General features: G+C 37.0%; 1 protein-coding gene across 1 annotated transcript; it reads right to left on the bottom strand.

Annotated features, from left to right (window-relative positions):
- Positions 1-6,018: 6,018 nt before the first annotated feature.
- LOC103512646 (calcium/calmodulin-dependent 3',5'-cyclic nucleotide phosphodiesterase 1) lies at positions 6,019-20,946 on the bottom strand. The gene is made up of 11 exons (XM_008477420.2): positions 20,884-20,946; positions 20,336-20,452; positions 19,508-19,684; positions 16,098-16,231; positions 15,421-15,582; positions 12,318-12,520; positions 11,729-11,869; positions 9,749-9,862; positions 8,580-8,639; positions 7,554-7,694; positions 6,019-6,170 (listed from the first exon to the last, which is right to left on the bottom strand). The coding sequence occupies exons 1-11, from the start codon at positions 20,944-20,946 to the stop codon at positions 6,019-6,021; spliced, it is 1,464 nt and encodes a 487-aa protein (XP_008475642.2).
- Between the last annotated feature and the right edge of the window lie 2,987 nt (positions 20,947-23,933).

Below are 23,933 nucleotides of genomic sequence, written 5' to 3'. Positions count from 1 at the left end.
ACTCTTCACTCTGAAAGTCCCTGTGCGAAATATGCAAAAAGTGACGTTTGCTTTTAGGAACAGTTCCCGATTGTCACCTCTTTTATGGTTTCATTGCTGAAAAAAAAAGTAAAAAGAGAGATAAAATTGAGGCGTTCATGTGTTAGTAGGAAAATTTGAGGAAATTTTTGGGTACCTACACGTTACATGGTGATTAAATATAGGATCACCTTGCAAGCACCAAAGCTTGAGTAAAGGGAAAGCCAAAAGAGTGGAATGGTATTTTGAAACTAAATTTAACTTTTATTTTATTGTGAAACATCTAGATTATTATAATAATTACTTTATTTGAACATGAAGATTGAAAAATAATTTAAATTTTGTACAACTTTTCTATATATTTTTTTAATTACAAAATAGAGATAACCTTTCTTTTACGCCAGGATAAAAATAGAATGAATAAAAGTAACTACAATAAATCATTAGTATTCCATTCTACTTAATATTTAAACATGATATAGGTAAACAATAAAATATTAAACAAAAAAGACTAAAAAAAAAATTGGTGATCCCTAAATATTAGTCACATACCAATTAGGTTCACCGAATATTTCAGCATTGAACTCATCAAGCCAAATAAAACTGTATTTAATACCTATCTCCTTCAACAGTAGGCATAGGTGCAAGCTAAAAGGGTTTCGGAACAATTACAGAGAAGGAGATCACCAATTTTTTAATAACATAAACATATAACAAAATAATATAGGTAACAATTACAGGAGAAAGCCGGAGAAACAATAGATACCTAATAATAATATTTTATGTATAAGTACTTTTCGAGTCTTCAGAAATTTAGAGTAAACTTTACACTATGACCAGCCGAACAGTCGATCTATTAAAAACATTCCAAGTTCTTACATCCACAAACGCAGATTTCATCGTAAAATTTTTTTCCTGCTATACTCGGCAAAACCCCAAAAGTAGCTCGAGTAATCTCTGGTGAACTCTCAGATATTTGCAACAGAAAGGGAAGAAAGTTTAAAGAATGGGTAGCTTCTTAAAGGTAAAAAAAAAGTCGGCTACCTTTAACTAGACTCGAAAGCATCTCTTTAAACAGTAGAAGGGAATCAAAGGTAAGTAATGTGATGAAGTACATACATTAAACAAAATTAATTCATCCTAAATACGTAGTAAAAATTAATACGAATTATTATTTACATAAAATATAGGTATTATATCTGTTATCTACAAAAATTTGATGAGCTATTCAAAGCGCTTATGTAAACTACCTACGAAATCTATTTGGGATGGACACAGGAATAGACAAACATGAAAAATAATTAGACTGATTGATTTAGACAGCTTGTAAGCAGAAGATAGAGCTTTGTTAAATAGGAAAGCTGACAAATCAATATAAAATTTATAGAACAATGATTATTATTTAAACATTTAAATTTTCAAAAAATCGCGCCTTTTCCCAGAATTACCGGTTTGCATTCCTGTGCCTTTCAAAAGGCTAATATATATTATTCTAATTATTTTTCTTTTTTATTGCGAATAAGAAAAAAGGATGTCAGGATCATGATATAAATGGGAAATCCAAGAAAAGACTCCATGTACATACTTACCTACAAGATTTGTTGCTACATCTTGTACTGTAGGTCTATTCCAATCTCGAACTATCTATTGATATTATTTATTTACGTCTACCTACCTAAAACTAAAATAAAGTGGATATAGCTAGATATAATTTCACTATAGACAAATTTACCTACAGCGTGCCTACTCTAGGTCTACATATAGGGACCTCTACATATCTACAAGTCCACAATATATCAGGGAAGTTCAATTTTGATAAATTATGACGTACAAAAGAAAAGAAAAGTGCTGAACTTATAAAAACTTTCAAGGAATGACTGCCGTCCAAACATTACGAGCATTGAATTCTGACATCAAGTTCTCATGTGACAATTGTTAACTCAATTACACCTCTAAAATCACTAGTCAAACCAAGGCAACATTTGTGCAACCAGTTCTTTTTAATTGATCATTACGGTTTTGGACGTATTTTTGGACGGCGAATATAAAAGGTACCTGTACCTACTATATCTATTAAAAACTACCCGTATTCTAACTTGCTTTAGTTTCCTGGAATGAGGAGACTGCGCTGAAAGGTAAAACATAGCGTGATACAGTAATGAAACATAGACATTCAAAACTTACTATGCTTGTACTTGATTATGTTATTTATTGATGTATTTTTTACTAAACTTAACATATCTTCTTTTTTTTATCGCCCATCTGTCCACTTCTATAATTTACTCCTAATGCTATAATGTATAATAAGCTATAGGGATCCTTGAAAGAACACCTAACATATTATGTAGGTAGGTATGTACTGATGAATAGTTGAATACTAAACAAAGAATTTCTAATTTCCAACTTTTTTAAAAAACTAAATCATAATATTATTTCAAATACTTTCCTTCATCTCTATCAGATAGAGTGACAGATTCATCTCTGTTTTGGTCATAGGCATTTATTATTATTTTAAAGAAATATTTTCTTAGTAGACATTATTAGATCTTATAGCATTTGAGTTTTCATTTTCCTTTCATCTTATCTGTGATACCATACGACCAGCTTCTATTGAGACCAAGTTTTATTTGATAATTCCCCAATAACGTGCAATAGTTGATAGAAACAAACTTTTGGTTGTACCAGAAGTGTAATGAGATTTAGCAGAATTGAGTCATAGATCTTTTGTATCCACGCTTCTTTCCCACTTGCATAATATTCTTCCTGCTTCCGAGTTAATTTAAAAAAATGCTATATTTTTACCAAGAACGCATCTGCTTCTCTGAATAATCTACTTCAGGCGGTATATTGTTTAGTCCGATCAAAATTTCCTTCCAATGCATCTAATATGTCTAACTTTATTGATTAGGTTATTATTGACTATTACCTACTTTGTTTTTAAACTATTAAACTGTAAACTTGATTCCTTCTAGTCTGTTTCGTTACCTAATCTATATCTATAATATATTATTTGTTATACCTTGTACGTTACCTATTTTTGTTTATTTATTTTCTGTGTCTTTCTTGATTTTGTGCTTCTTTAAAATTACTAAAAATGCATTTGACTTAAGTCAGCCACCTTGTGTAGTAGTGGCCCATATGGAGTGATTAGAATGTGTTTATTATTCCACTACTTAGAAAAAACATTGACTTTATCAAAGGTGTTTGAAAAATCTTTGTCTGCAAAAGACACAATAATTTTTCTGGACGGAAAATTTTAGACCGCTCAGGAAATCGATTTTGATCCACTGTGTTTGGATGAACTTATTATTTCTAATTTTACCCAGTACAAAATGGACATACCGGCGCGAACGACATGCACAAAAACATTGTTAAAGCGCCTAATGGAAAAAAAAAAAGAAAAAAAAATGGACTTTTTTCAAAGAGGTTTGGTAGTAATTGCTAATTGCTAAGGTCTTATTATCCCGAAATGAAAGAGAGAGGGAAGACAGGATAGGAGAAAGCCAGCTGTTCAGGATTACAAGGCAGACGAGCTGCCTTCCTAGTTAACTCGGCTCACGGCTGACAAAATCTGAATGAAATTCAGTGTGTATTGCATATTCAAAATATTTACCAGGCGCAAGAAGGAATACATTTCTCTCATGTAACGAGAGGAGTTTTGGCATCTCCCCTAATTTTGGTGGAGATGAAAAATAACTGATTCCCTTTTCTTTTCCTCCTTCTCTCGTTTATCTTTCTATTCCTAATCATCTCACTTTTTCCTTGATTTTTCTGATTTCTCTCCCTTTTCCCTCTAAGCTACCTAGGTACATTTATCATTCTGGGACCGCAGAAGGCCGTTATACAAATCTTAAGTAGGTAGGTACCTAGGTACCAGATTCTTCATCCTCTTTTGTTGGTCTTAAAATGTGAATATTAGGTATTTTCCATTTTTTGTTTGTTTGTGCTTCTTCAGGGGGTATTATTTTGACTCAAAATGATACAATGGAGTTAGGAGTAGAACATTTCTGAATGCCAACCAATTGCTTGAATCTGACACCATTCTGAAAGTTCTTACAAGACCAGAGGTTATAAGAATTGATTTCAGGCCCAATGTTTCAAATGTTTGTATATCACAAAGGGAATAATAACTATTTACATAAGCCAAGAATCAAGAATAAGACTAGTAAAGATCATTTGAAATCATCACGAACTGGGGCTGGAGTTTACTTGATCTCCTGAGAATAATGAAATTACAACTTTACAACTTGCAACGGAGAAGTAAAGGCTATGATCAACCCCGTTAGGAGAAGCTGTAATACGAGTAACTATGTGGCAAAACAGGCAGCAAGTTTAGTATAGCCATTCCATACCGTTAATAAGTTTAGAAGTCTATACCATTAATCCAGGATTTCCAATATCCATCACTAGGGTCGTGATAATCTACGGTATAACTTGTTCAGTTATTAATTCTGATAGCAGTATTTATCTTCTTAGTTATTATGTTAGAATTCCCCGAGAACACCGACCTGGTCTAAAGCTAACATTATAATGGAGCATCCATAAACCAACAGTTGCCAAAGTGCGCCATATCACGAATGTTCCTGACATGAAATTTACCGTACGTTGTTATTAATTCTGAAAAATTACCGCGAATTATTATTGCGAAAATTACACTGTCTTCATTTGAAGAAAGTTCCAACAGATATTTGGCTTGCGGCGTCAAATACCTATGGCCACTTTGATAGCTGTTTCTACCAGTAGGTATGTTTCTACTGGTAGGTAGTCTAGATAGGAGAGCCAAGTGCCACCTAAGGTTATTGCAATACTAGCTATTAATATCTATTACTGTAATTATTGTTACCAGCTATCAATGAGTGGCGGAGTTTTCTACACCTATTCTTCTCCGAATCGAGTAGAATAGGCTATGATGGTTTTCATTGGAGATTACCAAGAACATAAGAAATTAAATTCCAAATTTAGAAATTTTTAAAAAAAAAAAAAAAAAAAAAAAAAAAACACGTACTTAAAACTGTGAAGGCCTCCGTCAGTGATGAGGATGAGCTGATAGCTGACAGAACGTGATAGTACAAAGTACATACATTCCTATTTAGAGTATTTAGCTATAAAAACATAAGGCCTCAGTTTTCTGACAGTAACAGATCCCCGAAAAATCCTGAGCAAAGGCATTAGCAATTTCCTTTGAACATGAATTTCTCAGTACCGTATCTATGTAAGTACGAGTATTTACCTACATTGCACCCTCATTTCGACAGGACCCCACAGAAAGAGAGAGAGAGAGAGAGAAGGGGGCAAGAGAGAGGAGGGGGGGAGAAAAAAACAATGATCCCTCCTACACGAAACCTAACCTTTCTCCTCCCCTCCCTCCCATAACTTCACCTGACAGCAGTAGTATTTTGAAAAAACATATAAAAATGGAAAGTTTTCCTATTTGAAAACCTTTAACTATTCTAAACCTATAAAGTGAAATCACTTGAACTATGTTGTAAATTAATTTTAAACTTAAGACTAAATCATTATGTACATTCTCATTAAAGCTTTGTATTAACCAAGTTGTCTCAATGTATTGGAGCAGAGAGTTCAACACCAACCATACTGACAAAAATAATGATAAAATTAAAATAAAAGAACTGAAACTTAAAATCTATATAATGAACCAATACCCAGTCCCGAAAAACTTTAGAAGATCACTCAGTCAAGGAGGAAACAAGTTATTAACTTATTACGTATTCTTTATTTAATCAATTTCTGAATATATTTCTCCAATTACTTCCTATTAGAGTTCCTTGTTTTCCATCAAAATGTAATACAAACGAAGAAAGTTTAGTGAACTCTGATTATGTCGGTGCTCGATCACGGAATTATCTGCTTACCGTTTGTGCTGATAATTTAAAATTTACTTCACTGCAAATACTTTAATCAAACTTCGGAGGATAGAGGAAGGGCAGGGATATTTAATAATGAAAGTTTTTTTCTGCTTTCTACCCCTTTCTCTCTATCTTACATTACAAAATACAGAATGTACAGCTTCTGTTTACCTTTCAGTGCTTGTTCTTTCCACCTCTTTTTATTTTCCAGAAGACAGCCTACCCATGGCTTGGGAATGCTGTATTTCATTGCTTGTACATCACAGTTTAGGTTCAGTCCATCTTCTGAAAGGAAACAAAGGTATAAATTACAGAGCTAGCCTCTCAGCAGATATAATGAAATCTTGGGCGAAAGGTTAATTTCTGAGGCATTTCTTTCAAAATTAATAAAACTCAAAAAATAACTAATAAAACTCCATTCCTCGGCTAGGATTGAACTCGCACCCTCCTGCTTTGACAACTGCACCACCGTTTATACACCTAGGTATACAAATAAATACACAGGTTTTCCCAAGTCCTTTATTTTCTCGAAAGAGAAACCTCGGCAAAGAGTGGACAGAATATTTTTATACACTAGACATCATCTTGCAGGATAGCACCAGATGTTGCTTCATACGTGACTTAATCTAAGTTTATCAAAGTTCAATGTATACCCTTGAAAAAATGTCGTTCTACTTTATAGAAACACAAAATGTATACAAAGCTTTGTATAATATACAAACGATACTAGATACTAGTCTGCAAATAATATTTTCATGATATTCTCCTTTTGAAATCCTATATACCATAGCGAATGAGATCGGACCTTTTGACCTTGTTTTCATGGGAGGCGGGAGAAAAAAATTGAATGGATTTTTCCAGCATAAGCTTCATAAGAGACTAAAAGCAGGAAAGCATAGAAATAAAACGAAGTTATCAAAGAGGACATGTTTTATGGCAGTCGTATCTATTTTCAAGGGTATAGGAGGGTTGTAGATTCGGACTACGAATTATACAGAAATGCATTTCCTATCATATATGTACATACGTATATTTCCTCAACTCCTCAGTAACAAATGACACTGGAAGAATTATTTTACATCAGTTTTCTGTTGGTAAATTAAACAAAGTTTAAAATAATTCTTTTCCATTCTAAAGAAACAAAAAAGCAAGACGAACAAAGAAAGGAGCAAAGACAGTAGAATAAAATAATAATGTCATTGAAAATGTTGCAGTCGGAAAAATAAAACTAATCAGATGAGAGAGCTACAATAGAAATGGAAAGCAAGTTTTCTGTCTACTTCACTTGCTCAGGTAGATAACGAAATTTCGAGGGATTTTTTTTTTGTTTCACAAAATTTACGTTCAACTTTGCAAGTTCATGTTATCGTCATAAAAAATTGCAATAAAACAATGGAGAATTGAAATTCAAATCCTCGTTTCCGTGTATGTTCTCTTTTTATGGGTGTTGTAAAATTATTGGATTACTTTATTGAAATTTTTATAGGCACCTATCGAGGGCTGACAGTATGAAACTTTCCCAACAATACGCATCTAAACAAAATGTAAATGTTTTAAATTTTTATGTAGATACGTAGGCACTATTCGTAAATTCGTGGGAAGGATCGAAGTTTAGCAGCTTTGACCAGTTCATGTTCAGATCTTATAAAAAGATTAGAAGGTACTTACTTGCTTTACTAGAATCAGTCTGTTCAGAAATACTAATTGGTGCAACATCAGCTGGGGTAGGAGCGTTGATCGGACCCAGAATAGTTTCCAACATATCACTACACACAGCCATGCTTGGTTCCACGATGAATTCAATGAAACCTGAAACGAAACACAGTAGGATTAACGAAAGTCCAATTTAACAACTTTTTTTCGAGCCAAAACATATAGACAAAGATTCAAATTTTTTTAATTTTTTTTTTTTTTTTTTTTTTTTTTTTTTTATGGGAGAATTGATTTTTTTTCTAACAATCATCGAAGAAGTACGAACTGATAAAAGTAATATTAAATTTAAATAAGCGTTTCTTTTAAAATATAATATTTCCTTACTTACAAAAAATCATTATGTGCTTTTTAAACACCTTTGAAAAATAAATCGAACGTATTAAAATATGGAAATCCCCTCCTCTTAAAAATACATGCATAAATCTATTCTATTCCCCTGTATTCCCTCTAATACATTAGTAAGACATACTTCTATACCTATTGGATTTCTGGAATAGGATGAAAATCTTTCATACCACATGGCAAGAAATTGTATGTAAACACCTTTGTTGGTGCGCTTATACGGTTTTAGAGAACTTAAGCCTTTAAGTTTAAACACTAAAACTTCCAGTTTCTTTGTTTATTCACCTCCCCACATAAAACCTAAAGGTCGAAAATTTTGTACCTTACGGGGTAAATTTTTAATCGCTAGCTCCAGATCCATGAGGGGAATTGATAGGGAATAAGAATCAAATCTTCAAGCCATAGAATCATGACACCGCGAACTCGTAACTATCTGATTGGGTAACCAAAGTCCACCGCGACTGGAATGTGTGAAGCCATCACGTCAGGAAATTTTAGCTCAACTGGCAGAATTCCTGGGTCATGACACCGCGAACTCGTAACTATCTGATTGGGTAACCAAAGTCCACCGCGACTGGAATGTGTGAAGCCATCACGTCAGGAAATTTAGCTCAACTGGCAGAATTCCTGGATCTTATGAATGTTGAGGTGAAGACGGACTATCGGAGTCATTCTGAGTTGCAGCTCTGCTCTCAGCGTCTGCGGAGGACAAACAAACATCTTTAAAACACAAGAAACTTGGAGATTGCCTTGATTCAACAGAATTTTTATTCAAAAGAGCGGGAATAAGGACACGATGAAATGCAGCACAAGACAATCGAGCTGCGAGCATACCTACCCCGTTATCAAAAATATGTGTTGCGGGGGAAAAACTTGTGCCGTCTTATAAAGTGAATAACCACTGCACAGGAATGGTAATGAAAGTTTGTGCCCCAGAATTTATGTAGTTAAAAGAGATACTTAAATACATACTTGGATAGAGTGTACTTTCCAAATAAAGTTTATTCACACCACATACAAAAATCTTTCAGGCAGAAAATTTCAATTACAAGAGTGAAGTAAGTCCTTGCTCCGTATTCAGCCCACTTTTAGCTAAACTTATTTTCGAACTAATTTTATCCCTCAAGAATTTTGCGAACTTCGTAAAAACTTTGCAAACACAAAGAAGTGTGAAAAGTTCAAGCAGGTAAACCAAGAAAGAAAATATTGGGAGAAAAAAAACTGTTTTGAATTAGCTGAAAAGTTCATTCTGACTGGAGAAACCCTTTGAGTTCCAAGAGATAAAACTCTTGGAAAAACTTTAGAAGATCACTCAGTCAAGGAGGAAACAAGTTATTAACTTATTACGTATTCTTTATTTAATCAATTTCTGAATATATTTCTCCAATTACTTCCTATTAGAGTTCCTTGTTTTCCATCAAAATGTAATACAAACGAAGAAAGTTTAGTGAACTCTGATTATGTCGGTGCTCGATCACGGAATTATCTGCTTACCGTTTGTGCTGATAATTTAAAATTTACTTCACTGCAAATACTTTAATCAAACTTCGGAGGATAGAGGAAGGGCAGGGATATTTAATAATGAAAGTTTTTTTTCTGCTTTCTACCCCTTTCTCTCTATCTTACATTACAAAATATAGAATGTACAGCTTCTGCAATTTAAAATTTACTTCACTGCAAATACTTTAATCAAACTTCGGAGGATAGAGGAAGGGCAGGGATATTTAATAATGAAAGTTTTTTTCTGCTTTCTACCCCTTTCTCTCTATCTTACATTACAAAATACAGAATGTACAGCTTCTGTTTACCTTTCAGTGCTTGTTCTTTCCACCTCTTTTTATTTTCCAGAAGACAGCCTACCCATGGCTTGGGAATGCTGTATTTCATTGCTTGTACATCACAGTTTAGGTTCAGTCCATCTTCTGAAAGGAAACAAAGGTATAAATTACAGAGCTAGCCTCTCAGCAGATATAATGAAATCTTGGGCGAAAGGTTAATTTCTGAGGCATTTCTTTCAAAATTAATAAAACTCAAAAAATAACTAATAAAACTCCATTCCTCGGCTAGGATTGAACTCGCACCCTCCTGCTTTGACAACTGCACCACCGTTTATACACCTAGGTATACAAATAAATACACAGGTTTTCCCAAGTCCTTTATTTTCTCGAAAGAGAAACCTCGGCAAAGAGTGGACAGAATATTTTTATACACTAGACATCATCTTGCAGGATAGCACCAGATGTTGCTTCATACGTGACTTAATCTAAGTTTATCAAAGTTCAATGTATACCCTTGAAAAAATGTCGTTCTACTTTATAGAAACACAAAATGTATACAAAGCTTTGTATAATATACAAACGATACTAGATACTAGTCTGCAAATAATATTTTCATGATATTCTCCTTTTGAAATCCTATATACCATAGCGAATGAGATCGGACCTTTTGACCTTGTTTTCATGGGAGGCGGGAGAAAAAAATTGAATGGATTTTTCCAGCATAAGCTTCATAAGAGACTAAAAGCAGGAAAGCATACTTCTCCATATCTCTCTCTCTCTCTCCCTTTTTCCCTCTCTCTCTGTTGCCCTTTATTCCGCCTTTATAATTTTTTTCTCGCTTCAGCTTTAGGCGATTCCGCTTTAGAATCCATGATGTCCGTTTTAGACTTTTTTCTCACGCACACCTGACGTTCACAGGGGAAAAAAATCTTCCTCTCCCTCCTTCTCGTCCCCGACCTCTCCCTCCCTCAGGTTTTCCCTTCCTTCCTTCCCTCCCTCTCACAATCTAGCTTGTATCCGTTTCATTTAATTTCTGAGGTGCCCAAGCATATAAAAGGTCCAAATTCAAAGGATACCTATATGAATTGCCCCGGAGAAAATCCGTCCCTTCTTCCCCTCTCTGGGAATTTTTCCCGTTCTGAAGAGAAGGGATTTTATTCCCTTGTATATTATAGGTATGATAAATGAACGTAGAACACTGGAGGTAATCAGAACACTGGACCCAACTTCGGAAAGCATAGAAATAAAACGAAGTTATCAAAGAGGACATGTTTTATGGCAGTCGTATCTATTTTCAAGGGTATAGGAGGGTTGTAGATTCGGACTACGAATTATACAGAAATGCATTTCCTATCATATATGTACATACGTATATTTCCTCAACTCCTCAGTAACAAATGACACTGGAAGAATTATTTTACATCAGTTTTCTGTTGGTAAATTAAACAAAGTTTAAAATAATTCTTTTCCATTCTAAAGAAACAAAAAAGCAAGACGAACAAAGAAAGGAGCAAAGACAGTAGAATAAAATAATAATGTCATTGAAAATGTTGCAGTCGGAAAAATAAAACTAATCAGATGAGAGAGCTACAATAGAAATGGAAAGCAAGTTTTCTGTCTACTTCACTTGCTCAGGTAGATAACGAAATTTCGAGGGATTTTTTTTTTGTTTCACAAAATTTACGTTCAACTTTGCAAGTTCATGTTATCGTCATAAAAAATTGCAATAAAACAATGGAGAATTGAAATTCAAATCCTCGTTTCCGTGTATGTTCTCTTTTTATGGGTGTTGTAAAATTATTGGATTACTTTATTGAAATTTTTATAGGCACCTATCGAGGGCTGACAGTATGAAACTTTCCCAACAATACGCATCTAAACAAAATGTAAATGTTTTAAATTTTTATGTAGATACGTAGGCACTATTCGTAAATTCGTGGGAAGGATCGAAGTTTAGCAGCTTTGACCAGTTCATGTTCAGATCTTATAAAAAGATTAGAAGGTACTTACTTGCTTTACTAGAATCAGTCTGTTCAGAAATACTAATTGGTGCAACATCAGCTGGGGTAGGAGCGTTGATCGGACCCAGAATAGTTTCCAACATATCACTACACACAGCCATGCTTGGTTCCACGATGAATTCAATGAAACCTGAAACGAAACACAGTAGGATTAACGAAAGTCCAATTTAACAACTTTTTTCGAGCCAAACATATAGACAAAGATTCAACCATTGAGATCTCAGCAAGGATATAAGGACATAAGGATAAATCTGTTCAATTTAACCGGACCGAATAGCTTCATGAACTATCTTAAAAATAAAAAAAACGAGCCAATTTGCCAAATCTGCTGTTTACAAAATACTAATTATCAAGAAGCGTGCCTACCTTTATAATTATAAATCGTTGAATCAAGCGTACCTAGAAGTAAGTAAATGTCAAGCAGACAAGAGTTTTGTGCACCAAATGCATGCAGTACATAGTACATAGGTAGGTACTTTGAACATGAAAATTTTTAGAGGCACGTTTTTTTTTTTTTTATAAAAGATTTGTGACCAGTTTAAATAAAAGGCAAAGCAATCTTCCCAGACGGATCTTACCGATTTGTGACTCGGCCACGAGCGTATTGTTTCGATCGCAGAGCGGCGAGAAGGGAAGGCCCAGCTCCCTCTCCTTGTCCCCCTGACGAAAGAATTCCTCGAGTAGCAGCGAAGTCCAGCGGTGATGCAGGTCCCACCGCTTGGAGGGGTGTGCGATATCACAGCAGTGAAGAACGAGGGACAGCGCTTTCGACTTGTCCACACTGGGGAAGTAATAAAGTCGATTTTCACTATAATTATACCGTAAAAGAGTGGACTTTTACCATAATTATGTATCATTATAATGAAATCATGAACTTTTTTAACACTTAATTTTACTTTCTATTATTATGTGCGATATCACAGCAGTGAAGAACGAGGGACAGCGCTTTCGACTTGTCCACACTGGGGAAGTAATAAAGTCGATTTTCACTATAATACCGTAAAAGAGTGGACTTTTACCATAATTATGTATCATTATAATGAAACCATGAACTTTTTTAACACTTAATTTTACTTTCTATTATTGAAGTATAGCGAAGCTAAGTACATATATAATGAGAAAGTATTGTTATTTTTTAATAGTGGGTTATTGTCACTGTATAACTGCGAAGGCTTTTAGTGATGGGGATTTTACCCTCCATTTGGAGACCAGCAACCCACCTCATCATACTTTAATGTCACCCAGACTGGGAAAATCCAGCAGCACGTGATTGTTAAACTTCAGGGGAAGTCTTGGGAGTTGTCGGGGATAAACTTCTGTGGAAGTCGGGAAAACTTCAGTGTATTAAAATCGACTAGGTATGTTATTTAAATCTACACATGTGAATAACTAACTATCCTTCAAAGAATAAAAGCTTGAATCTACTTCCTCAGTAGTGTGTAGAGGTTAACTAGGCTAACGCACCAAAGGAAGGAATTTGAATTGTGTTGCATAAGCTTGTCACAGATGTCGTTCACCGATTAATAAGTAACGCTAAGCCAGCCTAGTTAGCTTGGTTGGTAGCGCGTCTGCCTTGTAAGTGCTAGGCCGCGGGTTCGATTTCTGCCCGGGCGGATTTTATCCTGAACGGATAATGTTCGTGAAATAGCGCTAAGTGTTGCAGACTGTGACACAAATTGGCCATAAGGATAGTTCTCCTTTTACGTAAAGTTGAAATCCAAGAAGCCACTTTATCATGTTAGATTTGAAATTGAATGGGCTTGTAAACTTCCTGTTTTTTTTTCTGTAGTCCCTCTCCTTCCTCCTGTAATAACTCAAGGTATTCGCCTAGTAAATAGGAGGGCGTGGGTTCAATCCGTGGCTTTCTCCTATCACGTCTTCCTTCTCTCCTCGATTTCAGGACGATAAACACTACCGAAAAATTCCCACCTCACGCACCTTTAGTACCCTAAATCCCCAACTACATATAACACTCACCTTTAGTACCCGCACAACATCGGGTGGGAACTGCATGAGCGCCGTGTTGGTCACCTTGCGATAGATCCGGTCCACGAATATCCCCGCGCGTATCGCATGCGCCACGCTGCGAAACTTCGGCTTCTCATCCGCTTTCCGCCGCGTCGTAGCCAGTTGCCGGGTGAAAGTGGATGCCAGCCACTCCCGCACCTCGGGTGGAACGGCGTCCGGCTGAACTTCGGATAGCTCATCATCCTCGTCAGCTAGTCGCCTATGTGGAGAGAAAAAGAAGGGAGGATGTTAGTTTTATTGCTCGCTGTTGAGTAGTGATGCACGCAAGATGAGACTAGACAAGACGATACCAGATAGGGCTCTATCGATCTATCTATCTCGTCCGTGTCAATTTTTCTACGAGATAAATCCATTTTTCGTCTTGTAAATTTCGAGACTAGACGCAACATTTCTCGTCTCGTCGTGCATCACTACTCTTGGGGTGTACTATGGATAATGCTGTGGTTTACCAAGTCGGATTGTCTGAGGAATTAATGATGAGGAATGGACTGCGGTTACTTATGTATGTAATACCCGGGTCAATTTAGGATTGATCTCAGTCCATAAAACTGTAGGTACATTTCACGAGGTCCGGCGCGGACACTTTTGATCATTATTAATTATGGAAGCTGTCTGCAAAATTTGAGCGCCCTGTGGCTTAAGGTTTACGACACAGCCCCTTCCCGAAAAAGTACGATGCTGTACGATTGCAATTCATTGCAACATACCAACATAGAGGAATAATTCAGGACGATCATACAATTTTCCCATAGTTAATTTACTTGAAACTTGTTGGCAAAGGATAAAAAAATCCTCTTGAGAAAAGAAAAGTTGGTAAATGGCTATTAATCTCCAAATGGGCAGAAAATGGTCAAGTTGGCACGAGGCAGTTCGAAGCTTCAAAGGTTGAAGAGTCAGAAATAGTCATAGAAAGCTGGACTTTTCAATGAACGTCAGTTCTAAGTGTTCCAATGCTCAAAAGCTTTTTCCATTCATAAAGTTCTAATTAGTAAAGTTTATAGAATAAAATTCTCTATAGAAAAAGAAAACATTGGTGGGGAAATTTATCTTTGTTGGAAATTGAATATTTCATACAAGGAACTACCTATTTTTATTTATATTTTTCCTCTATGATCTTTTTTCTCCTAGGGGATTCCTTTAATTTTATTTGAAACTTTGAATGAACCAAAGGGAGGAAGGGATAGGAGACGGGGGAAGGGAAGAGAGAGAGAAGGAAGGAGGGAGAGAGTAAAAAAGGCAAACTTGTTTAAACTTAAACGAAGTTACACGCGCTTTAAACAGAGAGCTTTTTGAAATAAAAAGAGAGGGAGTGAGGGAGATAGTTCCCTACTATGAGTATGTAAAACCTGCTCCCTGTTATGCTAGAAATTATTTTGAAAAAAAGTTCAAAGATTTTCTCTCGTGCTGTATAACTGCGAAGGCTTTTAGTGATGGGGATTTTACCCTCCATTTGGAGACCAGCAACCCACCTCATCATACTTTAATGTCACCCTGACTGGGAAAATCCAGCAGCACGTGATTGCCCAGATGGTCACCCATCCAAATACTAACCACACATAACGGTGCTCAATATCAGTGATCAGTAGGGAACTGGTGTATTAAACGTGCTATGACCGCTGGCTTCTACGGCTTCTACGTTTAATAATCGTTTACCTTGGCTCAGCTAGCGTCAGAAGATTCCTCATGTTCTTGAGCTGCTGGAAGTGAAAGCTCATGTCTGTAGCGAGCACCATGTCTATCACCAACGTCCGAAACTCCCTGAACTCTTCCTTGGAGAGATTCTGTAGAATATTGCAGTCGTCTTCCTTGAGAACTCTGCAGGGAAAAGGGAAGACCACGTTATCGTTGTGCAATAGTCCTAAACTAAAATGGACGCGGCACACAAGGGATCAGGAAGAGACCGCCTTAAGTTATGGTTTGTCCTTTCTAAATGCGTTGGTTCAGGGTGAATTTGTCTATTGGACTTTACAAGCGTATGAGAGAGGGGGTATCCTTATTTTATTATTATTTATCATAATTTCTCCAATATTGGTTAATTTAAACCATGAATATCATCCCTTTCGGGTACTGAGACCCATTTCTGATAGGTGTAGTATTGTAGCTGCATGATACAAGTGTATAAGGAATTGTAGCAAAATCCCACCCTTATAGCTCGACCGTATTATAACATCGTACCTTTCAGAAATCGGACATGAGTGTAATTATACACGGGAGGAACGAAAGAAGGAATATCTTAATTCCTGATTTGTTGATATAGACAATGGGAAACTCTTCTTCTATTAAATCGAAGACTCAAGTTTCCCTCACTTTGACTGTAAGCCAGGACTTACCTAAACGAGGCACTAACATGGTGATTTTCCAGCACAGCCCGGTCATTATACAGCATGGCAGTGTCCGTGCCTGCCATCACGTGAAAGTTATTGGTGGTGCCTGTGTGCTCATAGTCGTGGATCAATGCTGCCACCTGGAATATGACATGAGGAAATCATTTCAAAGAAAATATATACCCAACACCTGATGCCAACTTCAACAGATAAGGTTCGTTCTTGGCTGGCTTTCTCCTATACCGCATTCTTTCTCTCTTCGATTGCGGGATGAGAAGACTTCTGTTATAAAGGTGTGTCCACACATAGTCGACCGGCCATCGGTCGATGTCGACTGAACCGTCTACACTGCCTCGATAACATAGATTCTCCTCGTCGTCGATCGACTGTTTGGACAAACTTTCAGAGTTCCCTCTACCAATACTTCTGGAAAAAAGTATTTACCAGCGTGGCGAATATCTCCAGGTCCGTCAGCCAGTTCATGAGACCCGTCTGACATAGCATGAAGTGAATGGTCTGAGCTACATCTGCAGCGTGTAAGTTGTTGTGATAGGGGTTCCGGTGACGACAGTAGCCTTCTTCTATCCGGACCAGGAAGTTCTCTAACGTGGAGGGAGGTACCTGAAGGAACGCAATGGAAAATATGGTTATACGTGTTATCTATGTGTGTTAAGCATAAATGTCGTTCCCCTCTTAACGGGACTACACATTCGACGGACCAAAAATCAAATTCGTTTTGATATCCACCGAACTGGACCAATGGTCTGTCGGACCAAATTTTAGCCCGGAAAATGGTCCGGTGCAGTCCAGGTCGTCTAATGTCCCCTGCCCTAAATTTTCTGACCTTACTTGAGCTTGGACCGCCAACCTCCAGATCCGAAGTCAGTACATCGTGTTAATCACTACACCACTGAGGTCGGGTTTTACTAAGGATTAAAATCTCAAGACTTGATTTTTTTTTCCATTTTTTCAGCTCTACAATGGATTAAATTTTTCCTTCTTTCTTTCTTTTCCCTAGGAAAATTTACAAAGGTCCTACGCAAAGACGGGGGATGTCTGTTAAAAGTGCTAAAGTGAGTCTCAAATTTTCAATAAATGGAAGAATCGATTCTCGAGTTAATCTTAAGAGTGTATGTACTACGGCTATGCCTGCCCGGACATACCCGCTTCTGTGCCCACATGGGGAGGAATACTACTTTTCAAACCAAAAGATTGGATACTGCCTTTCAGACTTCGAAGTAGAAATGCTGAAAATAGTCTCAATAACAATTTTACCTCTGTAGGTTCTGTGTAAAACTGTGTCCACTGTCTACACCTAGTCGACGGCCGTCAATCGAAGAGGTGAATCTATGTTGTCGAGGCAATGTGTACGGTTTCAGTCGACATCGGCCGTCGACTATGTGTGGATACATCTTTACGGCTGTAACGTGTAATGGTTTATGGTGTATTCCTATTCCCTAAGATCACAGCTGCAGAACAGTGGGTAATAATATGGTTTATTTTCCAATATTACCTACGTTTATAACGAAAAACGAACACAATCTTATAGCAATAATAGGCAGCAATAAAAATACAGATAATAAAAGAAGATATGAACAAGTACGAGTAGATACTAAATTTCAAAGGATTAAAAAGTTGTAAAATGTTTACTGCTTTTGGAGAGAAAGAAAACCCGGATAGCGGAGAGATTGCTTTAGGTGCGCCTAATGTAGACGGTACTGAGGGATTTTATCTTTGCTCATTCTTAATACGACTAATAAAGGACCTATCTTTATTAATTTGATTGACAAAAAACTCATAACATACATTTTTCATATAAATGGTATACCCATCCGTATAAGCAGAGCTTGTGCCACAAGCTCTGCTTATACGAAACATAATTAATGAAACGTGAAAAGTCAATAAGCATAATGAGAATTCGGTAGATGGAACCAAAGAAGCGTTTCGTACACAAAAAGCCCACTTTGAGACTTAACTGTAGGGGCAAACAGCCCTATAGGATGAGCTTTTACGAAAAGCTCAATACTTATATTCCTTCCATGATTTCAGCATGTTTTTATCCCTTTCCCGCTCTCTTCCTCACTTTCTCCGAAAGACTTTCCTCAAAAAGGGGAATCTTAACGAACAATTTCTGCCCAGATCCGTGGGAAAATTAAGAGCTTGGCAGCAGCTGACGTCAGGCGCCTTTCTTCCACTCTCAGGACACTTGCAGCCAAAATCTGCCCTCTCCCAGTCTTTCCTCTATTAAAATTCTCCCTTCATGCCCTTTTTTCTTCTATTGAAAATCTCCTCCCACCCGAAAAAAGTTTCCAATTATTTGTGAGACCACTCTTCTCCTCAAACTGCCCTCTTTTCTCTCTCCCTCAGCTTCCCCAATGGAGCTCAACTTCTCATTTCATCAGAATCTCTCTTCTTCTCCATAACTCTTCTCCTCAAACTGCCCTCTTTTCTCTCTCCCTCAGCTTCCCCAATGGAGCTCAACTTCTCATTTCATCAGAATCTCTCTTCTTTTCCATATCTCTCTCTCTCTCTCTCTCCCTTTTTCCCTCTCTCTCTGTTGCCCTTTATTCCGCCTTTATAATTTTTTTCTCGCTTCAGCTTTAGGCGATTCCGCTTTAGAATCCATGATGTCCGTTTTAGACTTTTTTCTCACGCACACCTGACGTTCACAGGGGAAAAAAAATCTTCCTCTCCCTCCTTCTCGTCCCCGACCTCTCCCTCCCTCAGGTTTTCCCTTCCTTCCTTCCCTCCCTCCCTCTCACAATCTAGCTTGTATCCGTTTCATTTAATTTCTGAGGTGCCCAAGCATATAAAAGGTCCAAATTCAAAGGATACCTATATGAATTGCCCCGGAGAAAATCCATCCCTTCCTCTCCTCCCTGGGATTTTTTTACGTTCTAGAGAGAAGGGACTTCTTCCCTTGTAGGTATGATAAATGAACGTAGAACACTGGAGGTAATCAGAACACTGGACCCAACTTGACTAGGCTAACGCACCAAAGGAAGGAATTTGAATTGTGTTGCATAAGCTTGTCACAGATGTCGTTCACCGATTAATAAGTAACGCTAAGCCAGCCTAGTTAAATTTTTTTTTTTTTTTTTTTTTTTTTTTTTTTTTTCTGTAATCCCTCTCCTTCCTCCTGTAATAACTCAAGGTACTCGCCTAGTAAATAGGAGGGCGTGGGTTCAATCCCTGGCTTTCTCCTATCACGTCTTCCTTCTCTCCTCGATTTCAGAACGATAAACACTACCGAAAAATTCCCACCTCACGCACCTTTAGTACCCTAAATCCCCAACTCGATGTCGACTGAACCGTCTACACTGCCTCGATAACATAGATTCTCCTCGTCGTCGATCGACTGTTTGGACAAACTTTCAGAGTTCCCTCTACCAATACTTCTGGAAAAAAGTATTTACCAGCGTGGCGAATATCTCCAGGTCCGTCAGCCAGTTCATGAGACCCGTCTGACATAGCATGAAGTGAATGGTCTGAGCTACATCTGCAGCGTGTAAGTTGTTGTGATAGGGGTTCCGGTGACGACAGTAGCCTTCTTCTATCCGGACCAGGAAGTTCTCTAACGTGGAGGGAGGTACCTGAAGGAACGCAATGGAAAATATGGTTATACGTGTTATCTATGTGTGTTAAGCATAAATGTCGTTCCCCTCTTAACGGGACTACACATTCGACGGACCAAAAATCAAATTCGTTTTGATATCCACCGAACTGGACCAATGGTCTGTCGGACCAAATTTTAGCCCGGAAAATGGTCCGGTGCAGTCCAGGTCGTCTAATGTCCCCTGCCCTAAATTTTCTGACCTTACTTGAGCTTGGACCGCCAACCTCCAGATCCGAAGTCAGTACATCGTGTTAATCACTACACCACTGAGGTCGGGTTTTACCAAGGATTACAATCTCAAGACTTGATTTTTTTTCCATTTTTTCAGCTCTGCAATGGATTAAATTTTTCCTTCTTTCTTTCTTTTCCCAAGGAAAATTTACAAAGGTCCTACGCAAAGACGGGGGATGTCTGTTAAAAGTGCTAGAGTGAGTCTAAAATTCTCAATAAATGGAAGAATTTATTCTTGAGTTAATCTTAAGAGTGTATGTACTACGGCTAAGGCTGCCCGGACATACCCGCTTCTGTGGCCACATGGGGAGGAATACTACTTTTCAAACCAAAAGATTGGATACTGCCTTTCAGACTTCGAACTAGAAATGCTGAAAATAGTCTCAGACGTACTTACCTTGAACTTGTGGAATATCCCGTACCGGTTTAATAGGTCGTATCCGAGGTATTTGATTGGCTGACTAGTACCAGACTCACTCAGGGCGAATACGTCGAATGACCAGTCGTCTAAAGTCTGAAACATAATTAATGAAACGTGAAAAGTCAATAAGCATAATGAGAATTCGGTAGATGGAACCAAAGAAGCGTTTCGTATACAAAAAGCCCACTTTGAGGCTGAGAAAACAATAACCGGGGAATTGACTTTCCTAATAAATAAATTAGCAAACCTTTATACCCGTGAAGTTTTTACATAATAAAACATTTAGCACCACTACAGGATGGGGAATTCAGGTCGTCATAACCCAGTAAACCTAGTTTTATAAGGGGTTTTGTGATTTAGGAGTTTTTTTCTTCCTTATTCTACTTTTTCTTCAGACTATAATGCTTCATAGTTGTTCTTTTATTAATTACCTGTAAATGCACGAAAAGTTCTTTGTAAATTGGAAACGTTTTTTTCTTTTACTCCTAAGTTTCAAGTCAATTTTAATGGTTCATAGTACTTACCTGCAATTCCTTGATGAATTGCAAAATTTCTCTGATCTCATCATATTGGTACCTACTTACCATGCTTAGAGATGATATAAAATTGTAGAGTTAACAATTTTACCTCTGTAGGTTCTGTGTAAAACTGTGTCCACTGTCTACACCTAGTCGACGGCCGTCAATCGAAGAGGTGAATCTATATTGTCGAGGCAATGTGGACGGTTTCAGTCGACATCCATCGAGTACTTTCTATACTTGTCAAGTAGGTAGGTTCCAACGAAGTACCGACCTACCTAACATCAGAAGAGTCTCGTAAATGTTTTGATTATAATAAGGAGCATAAAATTTAGGTTTTCCCATGGAGCTAGTAGGAAAGGGGGAGAGTGACTACATGAAGCTTGAACTTTTACGGATGTAGAAAAAGCTACTTTTTTCTTACTTCTAACTAGGTAACTTTTTTTTTTTTTTTTATTTTTTTTTTACATTTTACCTTTTTTTTTTCTTCCATAATTTTTTGATGGGGTAAAAGAAGACTCAAATAAGCATCATTCAATAGGATAAGGAAAGTCGTGTGATGTTCACACCAGATTTTTTTTTTGATGGTATTGTTGTGAGTTTAACACGAAGTTTTACAAGCTTGATGCAGGGCGGAATCCGAGGGGAAACCTTGGTTGGTAAGTGATTTTCAGGAGGGAGATAAAGTGAGAGAGAGAGAGAGAGAGAGAGATAGAGAGGAAAATCAGAAGGGTTTGGAAATGGTGTCTAATTCATTAGATAAATTGGAATACTTTTACCAGATATGTTGTATCTTCTGGCGATTTTAATTAAAAATTTCCCATTTTCTAGGAAAATCAGAAGGGTTTGGAAATGGTGTCTAATTCATTAGATAAATTGGAATACTTTTACCAGATATGTTGTATCTTCTGGCGATTTTCTTAATTGAAAATTTCCCATTTTCTACCGCCACCACTGGCTTGGAGAAAACAATAACCGGGGAATTGACTTTCCTAATAAATAAATTAGCAAACCTTTATACCCGTGAAGTTTTTACATAATAAAACATTTACCTAGTTTTATAAGGGGTTTTGTGATTTAGGAGTTTTTTTTTTTCCTTATTCTACTTTTTCTTCAGACTATAATGGTTCATAGTTGTTCTTTTGTTAATTACCTGCAAATGCACGAAAAGTTCTTTGTAAATTGCAAACGTTTGTTTCTCTTATTTTTCTTTTACTCCCAAAAACACATCAAACATTTTTTTTTCTTCTTGACATTGCGAAAGCGTTTGATATTGTGACAAAACTTTCCCGGACCATTCCACACAGGATCGTAAATATTTAATGCGGGCTTTTTTGATTTTATACAGTCCCCTCATGGGTAGTGTCTTCATAAAATTCAAAAAGCCATGAAAATAAAGCGTTTAAGAAAGTCCCATGATCGAAACGTACAAGGGAGGTTTTTTGGGGCCATCACGCTATCAAAATGATACATAAGATACACGTAATACACACTCGTTTCATTGCACGAACCTCTATGAAACATCGTGACTTCATCCCATTAGAAATATTATCTACATATCTAAATAATAATTATGCCAAGTATGTCTATCTACCTAGTATGTCTAGAGTATATGAGAAGGGTTTTATCTCTTTTCTGTTACAACCAGACAAGATATAAACTTCAGGGGAAGTCTTGGGAGTTGTCGGGGATAAACTTCTGTGGAAGTCGGGAAAACTTCAGTGTATTAAAATCGACTAGGTATGTTATTTAAATCTACACATGTGAATAACTAACTATCCTTCAAAGAATAAAAGCTTGAATCTACTTCCTCAGTAGTGTTTAGAGGTTATCGTGGGAAACTTCGGATACGGAGGTTGGTGGTACGAGTCCAACTCAAGTCAGAAATTTTAGCACAGTTAATTAATCGAGGAACGACAAGAAGTCCTCTTTAAAAGACTAATAAATTAATAAAACCACAAGAATGCGCATTTAACAACTGCCCTGGTGTGTTCTTGAATAGCTCTCATGGGCGGTGGCAGACCCAGAAACCCTATAATTATTTAAATGTGTCAGTAGTACCTCGGTAACTCAAACTTGCATACAAGCATAAATATTACAGCTAGTACGTTTATGTATTAGGTACCTACATAGTAGGTACGTGTACATACTCGTTCATCTCATTCCCGATTCACTTTGCTGCTACAATTTACATAACAGTTCACCTACAACTTTTTCTACCCCAAACTCGAGTAGTTTTCCCTAGAGTAGCTAGCTTACAAGGCAGTCTTCACACGGGTTGTAAATTTGTTGTCTTCCTAAACCGTCCATTAAAATAGAGCACCACAGACGAGTAATCAAGGCTGAGTAAAAATCCTATTTTAACTTACTGCAAAATGCTGCTCCATCCACTGATTGTCTGTGGCACTTCATTGTAATGTAATGTAGCTTTATTTATTTTCCATATAAATTTATACAAAGGTAGATAGGTACAATGGAAAAATTACATGTTTAAACAAAATTGGTAAAGTACATACATACATAGTAATAAGGATTAAAAAAAAATAAAAATTATATGGGAAAAAAGCCTCGCCTGTGGCAAAAAACGCTGTGCAGCCTAAACACCAACGAGGAATACTCAAGGTATGACTGGTGTGAGTATAGCAAAGATCTAGTCCCTACATCGCATCGTCTATCGTACAGCAAATGTATTTTCTGACAAGAATATTCAGTTGTGAGGAGCTGAGGAGTGACTGATTGGGTTGTACTTGGAATACTGAGTAGCGAAATATAACTTCCTGCGAGAAAACATGATGGGAAATCTTGTAACAGGATTGATACAACAATGAAGTCACCCTCTCCCTGAAATCACGAATAAGCTGGGGAAAGTGGTCGACACCAAAATAGGAGGGGAGAAACGAGACAGCGGAGGGGGAAAGGTAAATTTTCCCCCGGGAAAAATCACAGTCGAAAGGGAAAGGGAGAGAAATGGGAAATGTTTTTTTCGCTTTTCATTTTATGTGGAATGTATGAATAACGAGTACGTACATCAAGTGAACTGAATGCTAAATGGTACT

The sequence above is a fragment of the Diaphorina citri genome, unplaced genomic scaffold, assembly GCF_000475195.1.
Source record: "Diaphorina citri unplaced genomic scaffold, Diaci psyllid genome assembly version 1.1 scaffold868, whole genome shotgun sequence".
NCBI classification, from domain to species: Eukaryota; Metazoa; Arthropoda; class Insecta; order Hemiptera; family Psyllidae; genus Diaphorina; species Diaphorina citri.
This window is presented reverse-complemented; position numbering and strand designations above follow the sequence as displayed.